Source organism: Henckelia pumila, chromosome 3 (assembly GCF_033568475.1).
Source record: "Henckelia pumila isolate YLH828 chromosome 3, ASM3356847v2, whole genome shotgun sequence".
NCBI lineage: Eukaryota > Viridiplantae > Streptophyta > Magnoliopsida > Lamiales > Gesneriaceae > Henckelia > Henckelia pumila.
In genome coordinates, this window is record NC_133122.1 from 19538882 (window position 1) to 19562920 (window position 24039).

The 24039-nt window shown below is 37.1% G+C and overlaps 3 protein-coding genes across 4 annotated transcripts; 2 read left to right on the forward strand and 1 right to left on the reverse strand.

Annotated features, from left to right (window-relative positions):
• Positions 1-341: 341 nt before the first annotated feature.
• On the forward strand, positions 342-6210 carry LOC140886270 (probable LRR receptor-like serine/threonine-protein kinase At1g67720). Of its 2 annotated transcripts, none has more exons than XM_073292796.1 (14): positions 342-627; positions 1488-2525; positions 2648-2780; positions 2963-3034; positions 3124-3192; positions 3272-3343; positions 3440-3508; positions 3719-3864; positions 4012-4193; positions 4311-4437; positions 4512-4580; positions 4697-4883; positions 5184-5319; positions 5689-6210. In XM_073292796.1, the coding sequence occupies exons 1-14, from the start codon at positions 546-548 to the stop codon at positions 6022-6024; spliced, it is 2718 nt and encodes a 905-aa protein (XP_073148897.1). In that variant the 5' UTR covers positions 342-545; the 3' UTR covers positions 6025-6210. The 2 variants fall into 2 exon arrangements, with proteins under 2 accessions (XP_073148897.1, XP_073148896.1); XM_073292795.1 differs by having other exon boundaries at positions 343-627; positions 3952-4193.
• A 1736-nt stretch (positions 6211-7946) lies between these two features.
• Positions 7947-10688, reverse strand: LOC140888193 (uncharacterized). The gene is made up of 3 exons (XM_073295880.1): positions 9785-10688; positions 8543-9643; positions 7947-8425 (listed from the first exon to the last, which is right to left on the reverse strand). The coding sequence occupies exons 1-3, from the start codon at positions 10686-10688 to the stop codon at positions 7947-7949; spliced, it is 2484 nt and encodes an 827-aa protein (XP_073151981.1).
• A 9511-nt stretch (positions 10689-20199) lies between these two features.
• On the forward strand, positions 20200-22611 carry LOC140888194 (uncharacterized). The gene has a single exon (XM_073295881.1). The coding sequence runs from the start codon at positions 20200-20202 to the stop codon at positions 22609-22611; it is 2412 nt and encodes an 803-aa protein (XP_073151982.1).
• Positions 22612-24039: the final 1428 nt, after the last annotated feature.

The window sequence follows — 24039 nt, forward strand, 5'->3', positions numbered from 1 at the left end:
TCAAACCGAAAACTTTTGAGAAATATTTGGCATGAAATCGGCAATGTTAAAATATTTAGGATTGAACCGGGAATTTTTGGAAAAGATTTAGGACCAAACCGGTAACGTTCAAACATTTAGAACTGAACCGGGAATGTGTCCAAATATTTAGGATTGAACCGGGATTTTGCCCAATATATTTAAATATTTTCAAAAATTAAATTAAAATGTATAAATTTCAGAAATTTTAATTTTAAAAAATAAAAGGGGAGGCCGAGAGTATTTAGTATTATTTACCCTTTCCCTGAAAACATTCTTTATCTGCAATATTCTGCATGTTTAAGCATATACTTGAATAAAATTAGTTATTATCATTTATATGTATAAAAAGGGAATCTTGCTTCTGCGACCTTTAATCTTCGCTTTAGCTATCAATAATACTGTTGCTACAAGCGTGTCACTTTCTAGCTGTACACTTCGTTTTCTTCAATTTCATGGCTTAATCTTGTTTTTAGAGCTTCGGTTTTCATGATCCGTACACCAAGAAATCAAGAAATAGAAGAGAAATGGGGATTAATGGTGTTGTCTTCACCCTTCTTTCTCTATGTGTTCTTCTTTTGATGGATTCCTCCGCTGCCCAGATGCCAGGTTTCTCTGTTTTTCAATATTAGTTTTTATTGCTTTTACTTTATTATTATTATTATTATTATTATTATTATTATTTGATAGATGGTTTCTCATATATATATATATATATATATATATATATATATATATATATGTATGTATGTATGCATGTATGTTAGTTTATTTGTAATGAAAGACTGTTCTGTTCTGTTCTGTTCTGTTCGTGAGGATGGGTTTCTTGATATTACTTCACGGGTCCGAAGAGGAATGTGTATTTGTAGTATCTTTAATGTCGCTGGGAGATTTAGCAGCTGAAGATTCACTTTAACTTAGTTCGACGTATTTATTGGCGAGGGCGGCGTGTAGTGGGCGATTCTGATATATACTAGAGTCTTGTACTCGAAAGTGTAGAAAAGAGATTATGAAATTCGATTTTTTTTTTAATAGTTGGCCCGTGTGTGGGACATTGAAGGGATTGAAGAACAACAGGTAGAATGGTGCGAAGCTGCGGCTATTACAGGAAAAGATTTTTTTTAATGAGATATGGTGAAAACGATTTGTTCCTGTTGAAAGATACTTGGCTACTGAAAGTAATCTTGATCTTAGCAAGAATGGTTGTGATTAAAAGATGTGATGTGCCAGTGGAACAATGGCCACCTAAAAAATTTAGTCGAAACTGTGCCTACTTGTTTCCCGTGCATGTTAGAACTAATTCATTAAATATTGCTCGAAATAAGATTAGTATAATATCTGTCCTGTGCAAGAATCTGTGAAAAACTATAGTCATGTGCTGCTCAAGTACATAACTGCAGGATTTTATTTATTCTTTTCTGTGAATGACATATTTTCCAGTACTTCTTACATCAGAGCCTATCATGCAGGTTTTGTAAGTTTAGACTGTGGTGGTACAGATAACTTCACGGATGAGCTGGGCCTCGAATGGAGTCCCGATGGCCAGATGATAAGTGGCAAAGTGGCCAACATATCCGTAGAAAATGAGACCAGAAAACAGTATAAAACATTGAGGTACTTCCCAGCAGACAACAAGAAGTATTGCTACTCGCTTGATGTCATTAGTAGGACGAGGTACCTTATACGAGCGACATTCTTGTATGGTAACTTTGACAACAGTAATGTGTATCCCAAGTTTGACATTTCCTTCGGGCCAACTCATTGGACTACAATAGACATCGCTGATGCCAATACAATAGAAGTTCAGGAGTTAATTTTTCTAGCTACAGATCCCACAATCAGTGTTTGTTTGTTTAATGCTCCAACTGGACAGCCGTTTATATCTACTCTTGAGCTGAGGAAATTCAATGGCTCTATCTATCTTAATCAATTTGAGAACCAGTTCTTGCTTAGTGTGTCAGCAAGAATAAACTTTGGTGCAGATTCTGATGCTCCAGTAAGGTATCCAGATGATCCGTACGATAGAATATGGCAGTCTGACTCTTTGAAAAAAGCCAACTACCTTGTCGATGTTGCTCCTGGAACTGAAAGAATCTCCACGCGATTGCCCATTGATGTCAACAGTGGTGAAAGACCACCACAGAAAGTGATGCAGACAGCCGTAGTAGGAAGAAATGGATCTCTCACGTATCGTTTAAATCTCGATGGTTTTCCTGGTTTTGGCTGGGCATTCACATATTTTGCCGAAATTGAAGATTTGGGCCCTCGTGATACAAGAAAATTCAGGCTAGCACTCCCAGGTGAACCCAATCTTAGCCAGGCCACTGTAAATATTCAGGAGAATGCCCATGGAAAATATCGGCTATACGAGCCAGGATTTTACAACATCTCTTTCCCATTTGTGTTAACGTTTGGATTTGGGAAGACTTCTGATTCTACTATGGGTCCTCTACTCAATGCATTTGAGATCAATAAGTATCTGAAAAAGAGCGAAGGCTCTACAGATGGTGAGAATTAGTGAATTTTGTTAACAACCTACCCCTTTCGATGCGAATGGAAGAAATTTTTTTTATTAATCACATGCTTTCCTCCAACCTTACTAATATTGTAGTGTTTACGTGAGCTGCAGGACCACTTCTTGCTCCTGTAGTTGCAGCTTATTCATCGATTGAGTGGGCACAGGAAGGTGGCGACCCATGCCTCCCAGTTCCATGGTCTTGGGTTGATTGTAATTCAGATCCCCAACCTGGAATAACATCAATGTAACTCCGTGTTTCATTTTTTTTAGTTCCACGAGTTTTCGTGCAGCTGCATAAATTTGAATTTTAGTGCCACATATTGTAGATCCTTGTATGAGTTTCTACTTGAGTACAATTTTCAACTTCTTGCACCGAGACGAAAAATTTCCATGATTTTTTACGTACCATTTTTTGTGCTTTGACAGTCATTTATCGGGGAAGAATTTGACAGGAATGATTCCTCTAGAGTTAACAAAGTTGCGTAGCCTAGTCGAGTTGTAAGTTGCAAGCTCTACCATTTGTTATATCGATTTCTAAAGTACTTTACATGGTCTATAATCAACGAACTTGTGTCTTTTCATGGCAGATGGCTTGATAATAATTCTCTGAGTGGTTCAATTCCCGATTTTTCCGGTTGCCCGAACTTGAAAACAATGTGAAGTGCAAACCATTCATTATGTTTAGTTTGTTATCGAATTTTCTCTGAATGTTTTATGATTTTCTAACTGTGGCAGACATCTTGAGAATAATCAATTGACTGGCGAGTTGTCTTCTTCCTTGGAAGCGCTGCCAAATCTGAAAGAGTTGTAAGTTGAAGAATCAAAATATCATCTTATAATGAACATGCTTTAAAATTTTCATTTTGATCAAGATTTATAAAATTTTCAATGCTAACCGTGCAGGTATGTTCAAGACAACATGTTGTCGGGACGTGTGCCGCCTGGCCTTTTAAATAAAGATCTGATTTTGAAGTGCGTATATATTAAAACAAAATGTTGAAGTCATTAGATTGTTGTCAATTTATTGAATACTCGAGGAGCTATTAGTTGATTGCATGTGTTATATTTTCTTGAACAATCGTGGGTTTGTGTATATGCATGCTAATTATTTTTCATATTTATTTTTGTGTCATTGTTTATCTGTGGAGTATAATAATTTCGGCCTGTATATTTTGGCATCAGCTTCACAGGAAACTCGGATCTTCATGCCCATGGAAAGGGATCGAACCATAAGAAACTAATTATAGGGACTTCAGTAGGAGCTGCTGCTCTGCTTATTGCTACTATTATCTCCTGCATATTATTGCCCAAAGGAAAAAAGAAAAATCGTAAGCAAACTTAGAATATGTGTACTTGTTTTCATGCTAATTTATATAGCACAAAGCTTATTTGGATAGGCAATTCTATTTTTTCAGAAAATTTTCAACATGGTTTGTCCGCGCAAAATCTTACATCTTCCCTGGTTGAAACCACAGCAGACTCTGTGTATTGCTTCAAGTTATCTGATATAAAAGCGTCAACAAATAACTTCAACAGGAAAATTGGATCAGGTGGCTTTGGGATTGTGTATTATGGGAGACTGAATGATGGAAAAGAAATTGCTGTCAAAGTTTTGACTAATGATTCCTATCAAGGGAAAAAAGAATTTTCAAATGAGGTACTATTATTGCATTGTGGACTCTAATAATTACAAATGATAATTTAAAAACATTAAATGATAGAACTGTTCGTTTTTTTAACTTAGTTCGTAAACTGATTCACACCGATGAACCAGGTGTCTCTTCTTTCAAGGATACATCACAGACAACTAGTTCAGTTTCTTGGATATTGCCAAGAAGATGAGATGAGTATTCTTGTTTACGAGTACATGCATAATGGAACTCTAAAGGAACATTTGTATGGTAAGAATTTTCAATTTAAACGAGAATGATTGAATTAATGTTTGTCCAACCAAATGTGCTTAAAACTATGGTAGGTCCTTTAACGCGTGGGAGGGTTCTTAATTGGATCAAGCGCCTAGAAATTGCTGAAGAAGCTGCAAAAGGTCGGCTAAACGAGATTAAATTTACTCTCTTCTGGTTACAGTTTGGATTAACTCATTTTATTTGATAGAGAAAGGAATATAAAAGAAAATTACTTGTGTTGTCATGCTTGGTTCAGGAATCGAGTACCTTCATACTGGCTGTGTTCCATCAATCATCCATCGTGATCTAAAGACAAGCAACATTCTTCTTGACAAGAACATGAAGGCTAAGGTTTCAGATTTTGGCCTTTCAAAACTAGCAGTTGATGGAGCTTCCCATGTCTCTAGTGTGGTTCGAGGAACTGTTGGTTATCTTGATCCTGAGTATGGCCTTCTTCATCTGTCTAAGTTACTGTTGTATCTCCACTTGCAAAAGTTCGGGACTGCATTCTTTGATCATCAATTTTCTCTTATTCTTGACCAAATGGGCTATAACTTTTCTTTTCTTTTCTTTTTTAATTCTCAAAGACAAAAATCCTCTAATTGATACCATCAAAAAAAAATTCTTCCCTTTTAAAAAAATTTCTTGATGTACGCCACTCAGTTTTTTCCGTACGAAATAATATGTGGTTTCAAGCGTTGATAATGGCAGCATATAACTTTAACATTGATATTATCGTGCAGGTATTACATCTCCCAGCAGTTGACAGACAAAAGCGATGTATATAGCTTTGGTGTCATTCTCCTTGAGCTAATCTCTGGTCAAGAGGCAATTTCTAACGAAAGCTTTGGTGCAAATTGCAGAAATATAGCTCAGTGGGTAAGAATGTGACTACCTATGAATATCTATTGTCGATATGTAGTATTATAGGCCTTTTCACACCTCCCTCACCTTACAATCGGCGTTGGATGCTACAATTAAACTCCTTTAGAATACTTCATTTTTTGTGGCTCCGCCAACCATGGGTTTCTACCCGGCACATTTTATTTCTCTCACATAACACTTAGCTCCATTTATGGTGGTGATGAGCTTTAATACCGTTATGTCACATCACGACCCATGCAAGTGAGTTTTATAATCTGATGCAAGACGTGTGGTCTTGACGTCTTGTATCATATATATGTATAACTTCGAAGTCAATTAGATTTTGGTTCCACTTTTGGTTGCTTATGACCATTTTAATTACAGGCAAAGTTTCACATCGAAAGTGGTGACATACACAGCATTATCGACCCTAGGTTGCGTGAATACGATATCCAGTCAATGTGGAAAATAGCTGAAAAGGCCCTGATGTGTTTAAAGCCCCATGGGAACATGAGACCATCAATATCTGAAGTAATTAAAGAAATCCAAGATGCAATAGTTATCGAGAATGAAGCGGAAGCTATGAGGCAAGGTGGCAGTTCAGCTGAAACAGTAAGGCATTCTGCCAATTCTTCGGTTAACATGGGGTCATTGGATTTTGGTGCTGGTCAACCTGGCTTGTCCATTGATGACTCCGTCTCGAAGCCGATTCCGCGATAGCGTAGTGCATTTTGTGGATAAATTTTTTGGGGTCCCTTTCTTATTCTTTTTGAAGCTAGTTTCCCATTTTTTTGTTTACTCAAATCTATCTTTGATTGATTGGTTGGTTGGTTGGCTGGCGTTGGAATCTTGTTTCTTGGGATTTAAGCATAATTTCTTGTTGTAGAGAAGTTGTTTAATATTGCATCATTGTGGGAAGAATGTGCTAGATTTAATATTTCATATTAAACCTAAAAAGTATGGCACGTACTGCGTTAAAAAATCTTTCAAAAATGAAAGGGAGTTCGATCGTAAAATGTTCCTAATCATAAAACAATTAATTAAATATGAATGATGCTGATAACAATGCATGTCCGTTTGTGGAAAATTTCATTTCGTACGCGATGTGGAGACCCTATTTTTTTAGATATATATATATATATATATATATATATATATATATAGTTTTGATCATATGGGCAATCACCATGAGTAATTACGTGAGCAACAGCTTATGTGACAATCACTCGTTGGATGTCCAAGGTGCCACGTAATATATATATATATTCCCTTCCAACAAGAAAATAAGAACTATTTGGATTTGAAGAGATTTCAATCTAGAGTATGAATGATGCTGATAACAATGCATGTCCGTTTGTGGAAAATTTCATTTCGTACGCGATGTGGAGACCCTATTTTTTCAGATATATATATATAGAGTTTTGATCATATGGGCAACCACCATGAGCAATTACGTGAGCAATAGCTTACGTGATAATCACTCATTGATGTCCAATGTGCCACGTAATATATACTAGCCGTGAGGCACACGCGTTGCGTGTGTAACGTAATACATATATAAATATTTGATTTAATTGTGTTGTTCAATGTAGTTAATGTGATATAAAAATTGAGTAATTAAATTATTTTTGATCCGTACACCATAAATTTGTCATGTAAAACATGTTTTACCTTAGAGTATTTCAAAATCTTAAATTAAAGAGAAATATAAAGGGTAAAATTTTCACAACATGACACATGTAATCATGAAATTTAAATACTTACAGATAGTGAATTTTCGAAAAAAATAGTATAATTGCTAAAATAAATGAAAAACGAAACATATGTACTAATAGTTTTACCTAAATGATGTTTTTTTATCCATGTGCCTCTTGATAATGTCTTTCTGCAACATTGAAAAATAATAAAATAAATAAATAAAACAAAAATAAAATAGAAATATTTTGTAGCAACTACATATATTTTTAAATATAACATTATGTTTTTGTTATTCGAAGTCGTTTAAATATCATCCTTCAACCAAAGCAATTAGTTTTGCAATATAAAAAATCAACAATATCTTAAGTAATAAATTAAAATAGTATTTAATAAGAAAACTTACATCGGCCAAAGTTATGCGCATTAACTCAACAGTTGCATCGTAAACCAATTATTTGAAGCCTCGTAAGCTACAAAATTCATAGACTTAATATAAATTGTATTTTCAATAAAAAAAAAATAACAAATTAAATATGTCTTATAATAGAATTGGAGTATAATACACTTAGATTATATTTGTGATAGTCTTTTGTTTGACATCTCGAGTACCATTGGTGTAATAGCCATTACAATCGGTAGAATGGTTCAACTGATGACCTGCATAGTGAAGAAATACTATAAGTAAATATATGAGTGATATTCTAACATTCGAAAAAGAAAGCATAATATCTTACATTTTTTTGTAATCATCAACTATTACGAAGTAACACGTCTTTGTAAACGACGTTTTTGGTGTAAACACCGGATCTATGAGGCAATTTTCCATCTTTGACCAAAATTTTTGTACGCTGTTGTGAAACTCCTCTTGAAAGTGCCACATAAAGCTGGCCATGGCTGAACACGTGATCACGCAAAAATATACCTATGTTTGGTATTGTTTGTCCCTATGCTTTGTTTATTGTGAGAGCAAAACTCAATCTTATAGGCAACTGTTTACGTGTCAACTCAAATGGCAATCCAGAATCAAGTTCACTTTTCAAAGGCATTCGATGGAGAAAATATCTTGTTCCCTTGTGAGGACCCGCTATAATCTCAACATCTACGAAGTTTCTATACAGATTGCGACATATCAATCTTGTTCCGTTGCATAGTCCAAGTTCAGGTGCCACATTTCGTAAGAGCATAATAGGACAACCTACTTTTAAAACAATTCTATGTGGTGGAAGACCACTTGGACTAAGAGAATTTAAAAACTCTTCTTGGAAGAGGTTGCTGTTGTCATCTTCAACGATATCCCAAGATAAATATTCTCTTTCTTCCCCAGGAAATTTTGCAATGAGAATTTCATTTATTTTATCAACATCTACATTTTTTGAAGTAATTATGGCTCTGTCAACCATGTAGTTTCCATCGTTGGTATGATCTACCATATTTGGAAAAATAACATCAATCAGTTGAGAAATTGAATGCTCATCTTCCCATGGTATGACCATCGAATCTGGTAATTTTATAAAATCTCCATTTATGGTATGTTACAAACCATCGCCAATGCGTAGAAGTAATTGCAAGAACTCAAAGTCTTCGGCCGATCTCATATTTTGATGAAGATGTAGTACATTAACAGAATTCCAAAATGTAGACTTTGAAATGCTTGCAGCAATTTGTTCTCGTGCTGATCCTCTTTTAACAACGGGTAATACTTGACGAAAATCTCCACCGAAAATCATAGTTTTTCCACCAAATGGCAAAATATTTTCCATAATTTCTTGAAAAGTTTTATTAACGGATTCAAAAGCATAACGATTAGCCATTGGAGCGTCATCCCACACTATACCTGATGCACGTCTGATCAACTCTGCCAGATCCTTTTGTTTTTCAATGTTGCAAAGTGTTTCGGTTGTTGGATTAAGTGGAATTTTGAGACGTGAATGTGCAGTCCTTCCACCTGGTAACAAAGTTGCGGCTATTCCAGAAGTTGCAACTACTATTAAAATTTTACCTTTCTTTCTTAAATACGCTAAAATTGAGCGATATAAGAAAGTTTTTTTAGTTCCACCCGGACCATCAATAAAAAATAGCTTTGGATGATTGCACATGATGCTCTGAACAATAGTGTCAAACGCATTCCTTTGTTGAGAATTTAAATTTTCAACAGATCTGTAATCTTCATCTGAAATTTGAATAGCAAGCTCATCCTCAATTATCCTTGGGAGTGGAGATTCATCCAAAAACTCAACACTTATAGGTGGTAAATCAAAATCATCGAGTTTCATTTTGTGTTGATGTAACAATCTTCGTAACTCGAGCAACAATTTGTTTGTGATGAAGTAATTGGTTGAAGAAGTTGATATACCATAATCTTCAGACATATATGGATGGAATTCATTCCAAAGTTCTCTAACTCGTGTTGGTTGACAAAAAACCAATATCGACACAAATAGCCTTCTTAGTGAGGATGTCATTTTTATTGAACATGCTTCATGCATACAATGACGAACATAATCATCTTGTTCAAGAAGTCCTCGATATTCAGCTACCTCTTTGAATGTTGGGTACGTGACACCATTTACAGTCTTGAGTTCTTCAAAATTCCTAGGTCCTCGGACATGATTTAGGAGGATGCGTTCATAGAACCGTTCACCTTCAGATAGAGATACGATATATATCCTTCCAACAACTTTGTTTCGACCCCTTCGTGAAACCAATTTTTTCTAAGATTGTACCCATCTGTAATGTTGTGGAAATTCCCGATACAAATATTTCTCAGTGAATGAAGAATCACAATTCATTGTGAAAAATTCTGTCAGCATAGTCTTTGAGTTATCATCATCTTCAATTACATCACTTACATGCTGATGTGAGCTGAATCTAATTAGTTGTTGATTTGGTAAGTGTATTTGGAGTCTAAAAACTGAAGGATACATCCGACTAAATTCAAAAGAAAAAATTCTCCATAATGCTTCAGGTGCACAAATCCATCTTCCATCCACAAATTGTTGAATTTCATCGCAGTTATTTCCATTGCGTAGTTCTAGTGCCATTCTATCAGGTCCTTTATGAATATATTTATAAATGTATTTGATACATTTTATCCCACCGCACACTTCAACATTTATATGACAATCAAACTTCAGTAGAAGACACGAATTGTATGGTACTACCCAACCATTGTCAACCATAACCTGACCATTTTCATTAAGTAACACTGGTGCAGCTTCACGTCTTCGATATATAGGATATGAATCATTTTCTAAAGCTGTGTATGATGTAAAGGGTTTAGGAAATTTCTTCTTACAAATATCATCTCGCATACATGTACTATGAGGGTTGACTAATCCACATGGTCCATGTATCATGTGGTGGAGTACTGCTTCATACAAATTAGGTTCATCTGTTTGCGATGGTATTTCAGCACGTACGACTGAATCAAAATCATCAGGATTATGCAACTTGTCAATGGTTTCAAATTTGAGCAACATGTGAACATAAGGCAATCCTCTCTTTTGGTATTCGATAACATATGAGTAAGAAATAACTTTTCCTAAAACCCCTCTTTCCACAACATCTTTTTTGAATTCTTCAAATTTTGCCTTGAATACCCTTGTTATCAAATCTGGACGATCTTGAGGTGATTGACCTGGTAGGAGTTGCTCTTTTATTTCAATCCAATTTGGATTACATGTCATTGTAAGAAATAAATTTGGTTTTCCATATGTTTGGACCAAATTCATTGCATCTTGATATCTTTAATACATATCACGTGGGCTACCAGGGAAAGATGAAGGAAGCACTACTCTACGACCAACATTTCCTACATTATAATGTATTTAGTTAAATAAATATATATAAAAAAATTATACTATAAAATTGATTGGGTTAATGATAGTATCAGTTTAGTACCCTAATAATACATTCAAGGTTTAAAAATTATTTTAGACATGTGGGCTCCATAAAATTATATGGACCTTATATGCCAAATTAAATTGGACCGTTTGATGTTGTGTGAGAGAATTAATGTTATTCTACCATTTCATAAACCATACAATTTAAAGCAATCATACCTGCATTATTTTCTCTACTATCTAGACAATCTTGAAGTCCTTGGTAAAGTTCTGATCGAATATTATGTTGATTTGTACGAATTTATCTCAGCCTCTGTGTTTCGATCTTCACATAATTATCAACCACATATTGTTGTAGTAGACGGCCTCCCCGAAGAAATAATGCTGAACAATTTGCTCGTATCTGATAAAAAAATAGTTCACATTTTGAGATTATTAATGTATATCGTCTGTAAAGTCTTATATAATTAATTAGGGAAATAAAATTTCTATTTTTTTAAGGCTAACCTGTAAACGGTAGGAATAATAGTCTAAACATGTTAGCCTTGTTCCATCAATATTGCGGCTATTTATATCCCAGCCATATGTTCCGTTTGGTAGAAGAAGAGGATATTGTAAAGGATCATAATATCATACTATATCTTGAATGTTCATAAGACGTCCATTAATACCTTCGAATATGATATCCCTGCCACTTAAGTTTTTCGGATATTCATTGTCTACAATAACCGCTGCAACTTGAGATGCTGTTGGTTATTGTAGACAATGAATATCCGGAAAACTTAAGTGGCAGGGATATCATAGTCGAAGGTATTAATGGACGTCTTATGAATATTCAAGATATAGTAGGATATTATGATCCTTTACAATATCCTCTTCTTCTACCAAATGGAACATATGGATGGGATATAAATAGCCGCAATATTGATGGAACAAGGCTAACATGTTTAGTGTAGTAACCCAGAACTCATTTTAAGATAATAATATGATAAACATGATTAAGGGTTATTAATTTCAGAGTGTTATTGGACTTCGGAGGAGAATTTGGGCTTTTGACTTTGGACCGGATCGGAAGCTCCGAACCCATATCGGAAGCTCCGATCCCAGCCACTTCGGAAGCTCAGCGGAAGCACAAAGATCGGAAGCTCCGATCCTGGAACGGAAGTTCCGATCTCCAGCTGCCAGCAATGCTCGATGACTCAGCCGCGAGTTTTGACAAGTGTTGGACGTAGAGCAGATCGGAAGCTCCGATCGGGTGATCGAAAGTTCCGATCCTGGCGTGTCCTGCATGCATGCAATGAGCTGGATCGGAAGCTCCGATCCCGAAATCGGAAGTTCCGATCCTGACCGGGAATTTTGCCTATAAATAGGGCTTCTCAGATTCATTTCTGAATTACAAATTCTCGAGTTTCTTTCTTCAGTTATATAGTGTGAGATATACACTTGAGGGCCCTATCGGTTATAATAGAGGTTCTGGAATAATCAAGTTGTGGTTATAGTCATCCGGGACTAGCGACTCCAAAGGGCTAACTACGGACGAAGGTATGGTCCGGAAATCTATTTAAGTTTTGGGAGTACTTATTAGCTTAGTTAAGGCTTATAGAATTTATGTAGTGATACGGTGAACTTTTGAATATAGGCTTGGAACCTAGGATCCTATTATACTTGAACTAGCCTAGAGGTACGTACACATTGACTGAGATTGCCAGCGAGTATACATGTTTATATGTTGCATTTATTTGGCATTATTATATGGCATGATATATGATTTGCCGCTTTCTATATTCATATGTCATGTGCATATACACGTTGAGCCTATACCTTGTTATACCTGACTATAGAGCCGCTCAGCTCTATACTCGATAGTCTGTCACTGAGAGTACCGCGACGACGGGGGCATTTATGTCTATCTACTTTGGTGTACTAGACGAGTGTGGTTGCACCCAGAGGTTGATCCGTGCGGTGGCAGCACTCATGTGGCGCCGGTTCTGAGCATGATTTTTCAGATGACCCTGTACCAGTCATCATGTTGCATGCATTATATACATATGTTTACTCATGTCTATGTACTGGGCGTTAGTGCTCACGTCCTAGTTGTTATCTTGGACACCCTATTCCATGGGGCAGGTCGCAGGATGGACGGAGCTGGTAGTTCAAGGCAGGACTAGGGAGCAGGAGCCTTGAGGATTTTTTTTATACAGCAGGATTCGATATAGCTGTATAATGTTTACTGTTTAAGTTTTCGATATGGGTATCACTACAGATTTAAACCTGTATTTTATTACTAAGCTGATATGTAATTTATGGTGTTGTTTCCGCATGTTTTACTCTGTTAAGTTATTTTGCTGTATTAAGTTTAATGCATGCTATTAGTTGCCAGTTAGTAGGTGATACCATGCAGGGTCACTACATTTTTGGTATCAGAGCATGCTTAGATTTTGGGATTAGTACTTGGGATTTAGTTTAGTCTTGAGTAATTCTTGCGCATTTGAGATTTTAATGTGCAATTCATTTCAGGATATGGCTGACGAGAGTCACGGTAGTGTTGGCCAGGGAGGTGGTCATCATCATCGTCATCACCGCCATCATGATGATCAACATCGTCATCATGAGGGTAGACATCGCTACTCTATCAATAAGTTCATGCAAGTAGGACCAAAACCTTTGGTGGGAGGCGAGAATCCTGAACAAGCGAGGAGTTGAATGTCTAAACTCGAGAGTACTTTTCGTGCTTTCGATTGTACTGAGGATCAGAAATTGGAAGTTCTAGAATTTGTTCTAGAAGATCGAGCACGTTTTTGGTGGGATGCCAAGGCTGCTCAGGCACGTACTGAGAGAGGACAGGTGACTTAGGGGGATTTCTGTCGGGAGTTCCAGAAATTGTATTTTCCTCCGACTGTTCGCCAAGCACGATCTATGGAGTTGCTTACTCTAAGGCAATGATCAATGACTATTGATCAATATCAGCAACTATTTCTTGATCTACTACCTTTCAGTCCTCATATTAATGAGAGTGATGCATCAAAGTATGATATCTTTCTACAAAGTTTGAACAAAGATATCTACTCACAGGTTGTCGTCTGTGATGACCCGGTATCTTTTGAGACTTTGGTGAACCGTTGCCGTCTTGTGGAGATTAGCAACAGGCGGGCACAGTTGATGATACCAGGACAGCCTAGTGGATCTTTTGAGCCTCGAGCTCAATCTGTTGTGCAATCAGGACCTACGTCTTCTTCTACTCCTACTACTTCATCTGGATCTCATGGTTTACGAGGTATGTTCCATTTTGGGAAGAAGAAGAAGAATAAGGAGGCGTTTTGTAGTCACTGTGGAGGGAAGCATCCTGCAGCTTCATGTCGGAGAGCTACTGGTGCTTGTTATATTTGCGGTCAGCAGGGACATCTGCGGAGAGATTGTCCTCAGCGCATGGGTTCTGCTAGTAGATCGGGATCACAGGTTGGATCTCAAGCTTCTATTGTTCCACATCAGCAGCCAGCACCACAGAGTTCTTCTGGTTATCGTCCCCAAACTCAAGGGCAGGTGTTTGCTCTGTCTCAGGAGCAGGCTACTGAGGGAAGCGATCGCATGTTGGCAGGTACCTTTCTGTTATGTGGTATTCCTGCACTTGTATTAATTGATACTGGAGCATCGCATTCCTTTATTTCTAGTCGCTTTGTTAAGAGACATAGATTACCTTATGTATCATTAGATATGGATTTAGTTGTATCTACTCCGTTGGAGCAAGAGATAGTAACTAAGCGTCTAGTAATGAGTTGCCTTCTGGAGTTTGAGGGTAATGTATTAGCAGCTAATTTGATGATATTAGCGATGACAGATTTTGATTATATCTTGGGAATAGATATGCTGACTTTGTATCACAATACTGTGGATTGTTATCAGCGTCTGGTACAGTTTCATCCGGTTGAGGGTGATAGCTGGTATTTTTATGGTGAGGGTGCGCGACCTCCGATGCCACTTGTTTCGACTCTGAAGGCATGTCATGTCTTGGAGTCAGGTGGGGAGGGCTATCTCATCTATGCAGTTGATATGTCCACGAGTAGTACGGGTATTGATCAGTTACCGGTTGTCAGCGAGTTTCCTGATGTATTCCCTGATGAGATTCCTGGTTTTCCTCCGGTGCGAGAGGTTGAATTTGGTATTGATTTAGTACCAGGAACTACGCCTATATCCCGAACACCTTATCGTCTGGCACCGTCAGAGATGAGGGAATTGAAACAGCAGTTACAGGATTTGCTTGATAAGGGATATATTCGTCCGAGTGTTTCTCCGTGGGGAGCACCTGTTTTGTTTGTCAAGAAGAAGGATGGATCGATGCGATTATGTATTGATTACAGGCAGTTGAATCGTGTCACCATCAAGAATAAGTATCCTTTGCCGTGGATTGATGATCTGTTCGATCAACTACAGGGTACTTCTGTTTACTCGAAGATAGATCTGAGATCTGGATACCACCAGATGCGGGTACGAGACTCAGATATATCTACGACTGCTTTCAGGACCAGATACGAGCATTATGAATTTCTGGTGATTCCATTCGGTTTGACGAATGCACCGGCAGTCTTTATGAATCTAATGAATCAGATATTTCGAGAGTATCTGGATAGATTTGTCATCGTCTTTATTGATGATATTCTTGTCTATTCTCATGACAAGGATGAGCATGCACAGCATCTAAGGATTGTTTTACAGACGTTACGAGATAAGCAGCTGTATGCGAAATTGAGCAAGTGTGAATTCTGGCTTGATCGAGTAGTGTTTCTCGGTCATGTGATTTCTAATGAAGGGATATCTGTTGATCCTAGTAAGATAGAGGCAGTGCTGAACTGGTCTCGTCCGACGACGGTTGCTGAGATTCGTAGTTTCTTGGGTCTAGCTGGATATTACCGTCGGTTCATCGAGAATTTTTCATAGTTGGCCAGGCCTTTGACTCAGCTTACACGGAAAGATGTTGCCTTCATATGGTCCTCGGATTGTGAGGAGTCATTTCACGAGCTGTGTGGACGTCTTACTACTGCACCTGTGCTAGCTCTACCTTCTGGATCAGGAGGTTATGTTGTCTATACTGATGCCTCTGGTCAGGGGTTAGGATGTGTTCTGACACAGCATGGACATGTTATTGCCTATGCTTCTCGACAGTTGAAGACGCATGAGTGTAACTATCCAGTACATGATCTCGAGTTAGCCGCCATTGTATTTGCGCTCAAGATTTGGAGGCATTATCTTTATGGCGAGAAATTTGAGATATTTACGGATCATAAGAGTTTGAAGTATTTATTCACTCAGGCGAAGTTGAATATGCGATAGAGACGCTGGATGGATCTTCTGAAAGATTATGATTGTAAAATCAAATATCATCCAGGTTCTGCCAATCTTACTGTTGATGCCTTGAGTCGGCAGATGAGACTTTCTGCACTTCAGACTAATGAAATATCTCATATGATTCAAGAATGCTGTTCATTGAGTTTTACGCTCAAGCACAAGAAAGGGAGGAATGGAATTCGTTTGTATACTATTCTATCTGAGCCAGCATTGTATTCTCGGATCAGAGATGCTCAGATATCTGATGTTAAGACTCAGCGATTGGCACGTTTAGGCAATGGAGTTAATACATCTGGATTCCATTTTCAGGCAGATGGTTTATTGTGCCTATCTAATCGAGTGGTTGTACCTAATGTTGCGGAGCTCAGGAATGATATTCTATCTCAAGCTCACAGGAGTCGATTATCAGTTCATCCTGGTAGCATGAAAATGTATAAGGACTTGCGAACTAGATTCTGGTGGAAAGGGATGAAGCGAAGTGTGTATCAATTTGTTTCTAGATGTTTGGTTTGTCAACAGGTCAAGGCTGAACATCGACGACCAGGTGGATTACTACAGAATCTTGAGATTCCCGAATGGAAGTGGGAGCACGTGACTATGGATTTTGTTACCCACTTACCTATGACTACACGTCAGTGTGATGCTATTTGGGTTGTCGTTGACCGTTTGACAAAATCAGCACACTTTATTCCTTATAACCGGGAGTATTCTTATGATCGCATGACACGTTTATACATCCAGGAGATAGTGCGATTGCATGGGATTCCAGTGAGCATAGTCAGTGATAGAGACCCGCGATTTACCTCACGTTTTTGGGGTAGTTTTCAGGAGGCGTTGGGTACCACTCTGAGTTTGAGCACTGCATATCATCCGGAGACTGACGGACAGTCAGAACGGACGATTCGTACGCTGGAGGATATGCTACGTTCTTCTGTCATGGATTTTGGCTTATCTTGGCAGGATCAGTTACCTTTGATTGAATTTGACTACAATAACAATTATCATCGTAGTATTGATATAATGATATGGCACCTTTCGAGGCATTATACGGTCGACGGTGTCGTACTCCGTTATTCTGGGATGAAGTCGGGGAACGACAAGTCGAGGGTCCTGAATTGGTGCAGTAGATTGTAGACAAGGTAGATTTGATCAAGCATAGGATCAAAGTTGCTCAAGATAGACAAGCCAGTTATGCTAATATTCGTCGCATGCCACTTCAGTTTGAGCCTGGTGAATATGTGTTCCTTCGAGTATCACCTTTCAGGAAGGTGATGAGATTCGGCGTGAAAGGCAAGTTGTCTCCTCGTTTCATTGGGCCTTTCCAAATACTGGAAAAAATCGGAGATGTTACATATCGTTTGGATTTACCGCCAAATCTTTCCAGTATACATAATGTTTTTCATGTGTCGTTGCTTCGACAGTATATAGCTGATGAATCTCATGTGATTCAGTCTACTGATATTCAGCTAGAGCCAGATCTGTCTTTTGTTGAACGACCAATCCGTATCCTAGACAGGAAGGAGAAAGTTCTTCGGAATAGACTATACCACTTGTGATGGTACAGTGGCAGCGCCGAGGCGTTGAAAAGGCAACTTGGGAAACTGAGAGTCGTATGCAAGCGGAATATCCTGAGTTGTTTGCTTTGTACTTTTGATTTACCATGTAAGATGTAATTACAGTTGTTGTAATAAAATATGGTTTGAATGTTTTATATTGTTATCTTGATTTATCTTTAGATATTATTTCGCGGACAAAATATCTAAAGGTCAGAAGAATGTAGTAACCCAGAACTCATTTTAAGATAATAATATGATAAACATGATTAAAGGTTAGTAATTTCGGAGTGTTATTGGACTTCGGAGGAGAATTTGGGCTTTTGACTTTGGGCCGGATCGGAAGCTCCGATCCCAGCCACTTCGGAAGCTCAACGGAAGCACAGAGATCGGAAGCTCCGATCCTAGAACGGAAGTTCCGATCTTGGCATGTCCTGCATGCACGCAATGAGCTGGATCGGAAGCTCCGATCCCGAAATCGAAAGTTCCGATCCTGGCCGGGAATTTTGCCTATAAATAGGGCTTCTCAGATTCATTTCTGAATTACAAATTCTCGAGTTTCTTTCTTTAGTTATATAGTGTGAGATATACACTTGAGGGCCCTATCGGTTATAATAGAGGTTCTGAAATAACCAAGTTGTGGTTATAGTCATCCGGGACTAGCGACTCCAAAGGGTTAACTACGGACAAAGGTATGGTCCGGGAATCTATTTAAGTTTTGGGAGTACTTATTAGCTTAGTTAAGGCTTATAGAATTTATGTAGTGATACGGTGAACTTTTGAATATAGGCTTGGAACCTAGGATCCTATTATACTTGAACTAGCCTAGAGGTACGTACACATTGACTGAGATTGCCAGCGAGTATACATGTTTATATGTTGCATTTATTTGGCATTATTATATGGCATGATATATGATTTACCGCTTTCTATATTCATATGTCATGTGCATATACACGTTGAGCATATACCTTGTTATACCTGACTATAGAGCCGCTCAGCTCTATACTCGATAGTCTGTCACTGAGAGTACCGCGACGGCGGGGGCATTTATGTCTGTCTACTCTGATTTACTAGACGAGTGTGGTTGCACCCAGAGGTTGATCCGTGCGGTGGCAGTACTCATGTGGCGCCGGTTCTGAGCATGATTTTTCAGATGACCCTGTACCAGTCATCATGTTGCATGCATTATATACATATGTTTACTCATGTCTATGTACTGGGCGTTAGTGCTCACGTCCTAGTTGTTATCTTGGACACCCTATTCCATGGGGCAGGTCGCAGGATGGACGGAGCTGGTAGTTCAAGGCAGGACTAGGGAGCAGGAGCCTTGAGGATTTTTTTTATATAGCAGGATTCGATATAGCTGTATAATTTTTATTGTTTAAGTTTTCGATATGGTTGTATCACTACAGATTTAAGCCTGGATTTTATTACTAAGCTGATATGTAATTTATGGTGTTGTTTCCGCATGTTTTACTCTGTTAAGTTATTTTGTTGTATTAAGTTTAATGCATACTATTAGTTGCCAGTTAGTAGGTGATACCATGCAGGGTCACTACATTTAGACTATTATTCCTACCGTTTACAGGTTAGCCTTCAAAAAATAGAAATTTTATTTCCCTAATTAACTATATAAGACTTTACAGACGATATACATTAATAATCTCAAAATGTGAACTATTTTTTTATCAGATACGAGCAAATTGTTCAGCATTATTTCTTCGGGGAGGCCGTCTACTACAACAATATGTGGTTGATAATTATGTGAAGATCGAAACACAGAGGCTGAGATGGATTCGTACAAATCAACATAATATTCGATCAGAACTTCACCATGGACTTCAAGATTGTCTAGATGGTGGAGAAAATAATGCAGGTATGATTGCTTTAAATTGTATGGTTTATGAAATGGTAGAATAACATTAATTCTCTCACACAACATCAAACGGTCCAATTTAATTTGGCATATAAGGTCCATATAATTTTATGGAGCCCACATGTCTAAAATAATTTTTAAACCTTGAATGTATTATTAGGGTACTAAACTGATACTATCATTAACCCAATCAATTTTATAGTATAAATTTTTTATATATATTTATTTAACTGAATACATTATAATGTAGAAAATGTTGGTCGTAGAGTAGTGCTTCCCTCATCTTTCCCTGGTAGCCCATGTGATATGTATCAAAGATATCAAGATGCAATGAATTTGGTCCAAACATATGGAAAACCAGATTTATTTCTTACAATGACATGTAATCCAAATTGGATTGAAATAAAAGAGCAACTCCTACCAGGTCAATCACCTCAAGATCGTCCAGATTTGATAACAAGGGTATTCAAGGCAAAATTTGAAGAATTCAAAAAAGATGTTGTGGAAAGAGGGGTTTTAGGAAAAAGTTATTTCTTACTCATATGTTATCGAATACCAAAAGAGAGGATTGCCTCATGTTCACATGTTGCTCATATTTGAAACCATTGACAAGTTGCATAATCCTGATGATTTTGATTCAGTCGTACGTGCTGAAATACCATCGCAAACAGATGAACCTAATTTGTATGAAGCAGTACTCCACCACATGATACATGGACCATGTGGATTAGTCAACCCTCATAGTACATGTATGCGAGATGGTATTTGTAAGAAGAAATTTCCTAAACCCTTTACATCATACACAGCTTTAGGAAATGATTCATATCCTATATATCGAAGACGTGAAGATGCACCAATGTTACATAATGAAAATGGTCAGGTTATGGTTGACAATGGTTGGGTAGTACCATACAATCCGTGTCTTCTACTGAAGTTTGATTGTCATATAAATGTTGAAGTGTGCGGTTGGATAAAATGTGTCAAATACATTTATAAATATATTCATAAAGGACCTGATAGAGTGGCACTAGAACTACGCAATGGAAATAACTACGATGAAATTCAACAATTTGTGGATGGAAGATGGATTTGTGCACCTGAAGCATTATGGAGAAATTTTTTTTTTGAATTTAGTCGGATGTATCCTTCAGTTTTTAGACTCCAAATACACTTACCAAATCAACAACTAATTAGATTCAGCTCACATCAGCATGTAAGTGATGTAATTGAAGATGATGATAACTCAAAGACTATGCTGACAGAATTTTTCACAATGAATTGTGATTCTTCATTCACTGAGAAATATTTGTATCAGAAATTTCCACAACATTACAGATGGGTACAATCTCAGAAAAAATTGGTTTCACGAAGGGGTCGAAACAAAGTTGTTGGAAGGATATATATCGTCTCTCCATCTGAAGGTGAACGGTTCTATGAACGCATCCTCCTAAATAATGTCCGAGGACCTAGGAATTTTGAAGAACTCAAGACTGTAAATGGTGTCACGTACCCAACATTCAAAGAGGCAGCTGAATATCGAGGACTTCTTGAACAAGATGATTATGTTCGTCATTGTATGCATGAAGCATGTTCAATAAAAATGTCATCCTCACTAAGAAGGCTATTTGTGTCGATATTGGTTTTTTGTCAACCAACACGAGTTAGAAAACTTTGGAATGAATTTCATCCATATATGTCTGAGGATTATGGTATATCAACTTCGTCGACCAATTACTTCATCACAAACAAATTGTTGTTCAAGTTACGAAGATTGTTACATCAGCACAAAATGAAACTCGATGATTTTGATTTACCACCTATAATTGTTGAGTTTTTGGATGAATCTCCACTCCCAAGGATAATTGAGGATGAGCTTGCTATTCAAATTTCAGATGAAGATTACAGATCTGTTGAAAATTTAAATTCTCAACAAAGGAATGCGTTTGACACTATTGTTCAGAGCATCATGTGCAATCATCCAAAGCTATTTTTTATTGATGGTCCGGGTGGAACTGGAAAAACTTTCTTATATCGCTCAATTTTAGCGTATTTAAGAAAGAAAGGTAAAATTTTAATAGCAGTTGCAACTTCTGGAATAGCCGCAACTTTGTTACCAGGTGGAAGGACTGCACATTCACGTCTCAAAATTTCACTTAATCCAACAGCCGAAACACTTTGCAACATTGAAAAACAAAAGGATCTGGCAAATTTGATCAGACGTGCATCAGGTATAGTGTGGGATGATGCTCCAATGGCTAATCGTTATGCTTTTGAATCCGTTAATAAAACTTTTCAAGATATTATGGAAAACATTTTGCCATTTGGTGGAAAAACTATGATTTTCGGTGGAGATTTTCGTCAAGTATTACCCGTTGTTAAAAGAGGATCAGCACGAGAACAAATTTCTGCAAGCATTTCAAAGTCTACATTTTGGAATTCTGTTAATGTACTACATCTTCATCAAAATATGAGATCGGCCGAAGACTTTGAGTTCTCGCAATTACTTCTACGCATTGGCGATGGTTTGAAACATACCATAAATGAAGATTTTATAAAATTACCAGATTCGATGGACATACCATGGGAAGATGAGCATTCAATTTCTCAATTGATTGATGTTATTTTGCCAAATATGGTAGATCATACCAACGATGCAAACTACATGGTTGACAGAGCCATAATTACTACAAAAAATGTAGATGTTGATAAAATAAATGAAATTCTCATTGCAAAATTTCCCGGGGAAGAAAGAGAATATTCATCTTGGGATATCGTTGAAGATGACAACAGCAACCTCTTCCAAGAAGAGTTTTTAAACTCTCTTAGTACAAGTGGTCTTCCACCACATAGAATTGTTTTAAAAGTAGGTTGTCCTATTATGATCTTACGAAATGTGGCACCTAAACTTGGACTATGCAACGGAACAAGATTGATATGTCGCAATCTGTATAGAAACTTCGTAGATGCTGAGATTATAGCGGGTCCTCACAAGTGAACAAGATATTTTCTCCATCGAATGCCTTTGAAAAGTGAACTTGATTCTGGATTGCCATTGAGGTTACACGTAAACAGTTGCCTATAAGATTGAGTTTTGCTCTCACAATAAACAAAGCACAGGGACAAACAATACCAAACATAGGTATATTTTTGCGTGATCACGTGTTCAGCCATGGCCAGCTTTATGTGGCACTTTCAAGAGGAGTTTCACAACAGCGTACAAAAATTTTGGTCAAAGATGGAAAATTGCCTCATAGATCCGGTGTTTACACCAAAAACGTCGTTTACAAAGATGTGTTACTTCGTAATAGTTGATGATTACAAAAAAATGTAAGATATTATGCTTTCTTTTTCGAATGTTAGAATATCACTCATATATTTACTTATAGTATTTCTTCACTATGCAGGTCATCAGTTGAACCATTCTACCGATTGTGATGGCTATTACACCAATGGTACTCGAGATGTCAAACAAAAGACTATCACAAAATATAATCTAAGTGTATTATACTCCAATTCTATTATAAGACATATTTAATTTGTTATTTTTTTTAATTGAAAATACAATTTATATTAAGTCTATGAATTTTGTAGCTTGCGAGGCTTCAAATAATTGGTTTACGATGCAACTGTTGAGTTAATGCGTATAACTTTGGCCGATGTAAGTTTTCTTATTAAATACTATTTTAATTTATTACTTAAGATATTGTTGATTTTTTATATTGCAAAACTAATTGCTTTGGTTGAAGGATGATATTTAAGGGTTTTTTTTTAAATTTAATTTAAAAAAATATTTGAGTGGCAAAAATAATGCATGCAGGGTGGTGTGGCAAAACTACTTCAAAACGCCGGTGTCAGTAGCGGACCCTGACAAAATCAGGGTCCGCTTACAATAGAAGCGGACGCTGCCAAAGTAGCGTCCGCTGCCTGCAGAGGAGGACGCTGCCACGCGTCCTCCTTTGCTTGGCTCATGCATCACGGATGCATTAATTTGCATGTCTGTGATGCATTATTGTATCACGGACATGCATTATTTGCATCATGATGCATATTTTTATTATATATATATTTCTTTACTTGGTTGTTTTTTTCATGAACTTCGTTCCTTTACTGAGTTTTTTTTATACGACTTCACTTCGTTCCTTCACTTGTTTTTTTATTTGTTTAATTTCGTTGGTTGCGAAGCTTTGCGAATTTTAGGTAACGTGATGCATGTTTTTTATTATATAATTTTTTCAATTGATTTTGTTTGTTGTTTGACTTATTTTAATATTTTTTTTGTGTTGTCTGCGTGGGTTACGAAAATATTTGAAAATATTTTTTTTTTCTTTCAATTGATTTTTTTTGTTGTTTGCTTTATTGTAATTTTTTTTTTTGTGTTGTCTGCGTAGGTTGCGAAAAGATTTGAGAAGCTTTTTTTATTTTT

Coding starts and splice junctions, on each gene's coding strand:
- LOC140888193 (XM_073295880.1), bottom strand. CDS start 10,688: ATGACATGTAATCCAAATTGGATTGAAATAAAAGAGCAACTCCTACCA. Junction 9,644..9,784: donor AGAATTTTTCACAATGAATT/GTGATTCTTCAT, acceptor CTCTATCTGAAG/GTGAACGGTTCTATGAACGC. Junction 8,426..8,542: donor ACTTCTACGCATTGGCGATG/GTTTGTAACATA, acceptor CAAATATGGTAG/ATCATACCAACGATGGAAAC.
- LOC140888194 (XM_073295881.1), top strand. CDS start 20,200: ATGTTGCTCATATTTGAAACCATTGACAAGTTGCATAATCCTGATGAT.
- LOC140886270 (XM_073292795.1), top strand. CDS start 546: ATGGGGATTAATGGTGTTGTCTTCACCCTTCTTTCTCTATGTGTTCTT. Junction 2,781..2,962: donor CAACCTGGAATAACATCAAT/GTAACTCCGTGT, acceptor GTGCTTTGACAG/TCATTTATCGGGGAAGAATT. Junction 4,884..5,183: donor GTTGGTTATCTTGATCCTGA/GTATGGCCTTCT, acceptor ATTATCGTGCAG/GTATTACATCTCCCAGCAGT.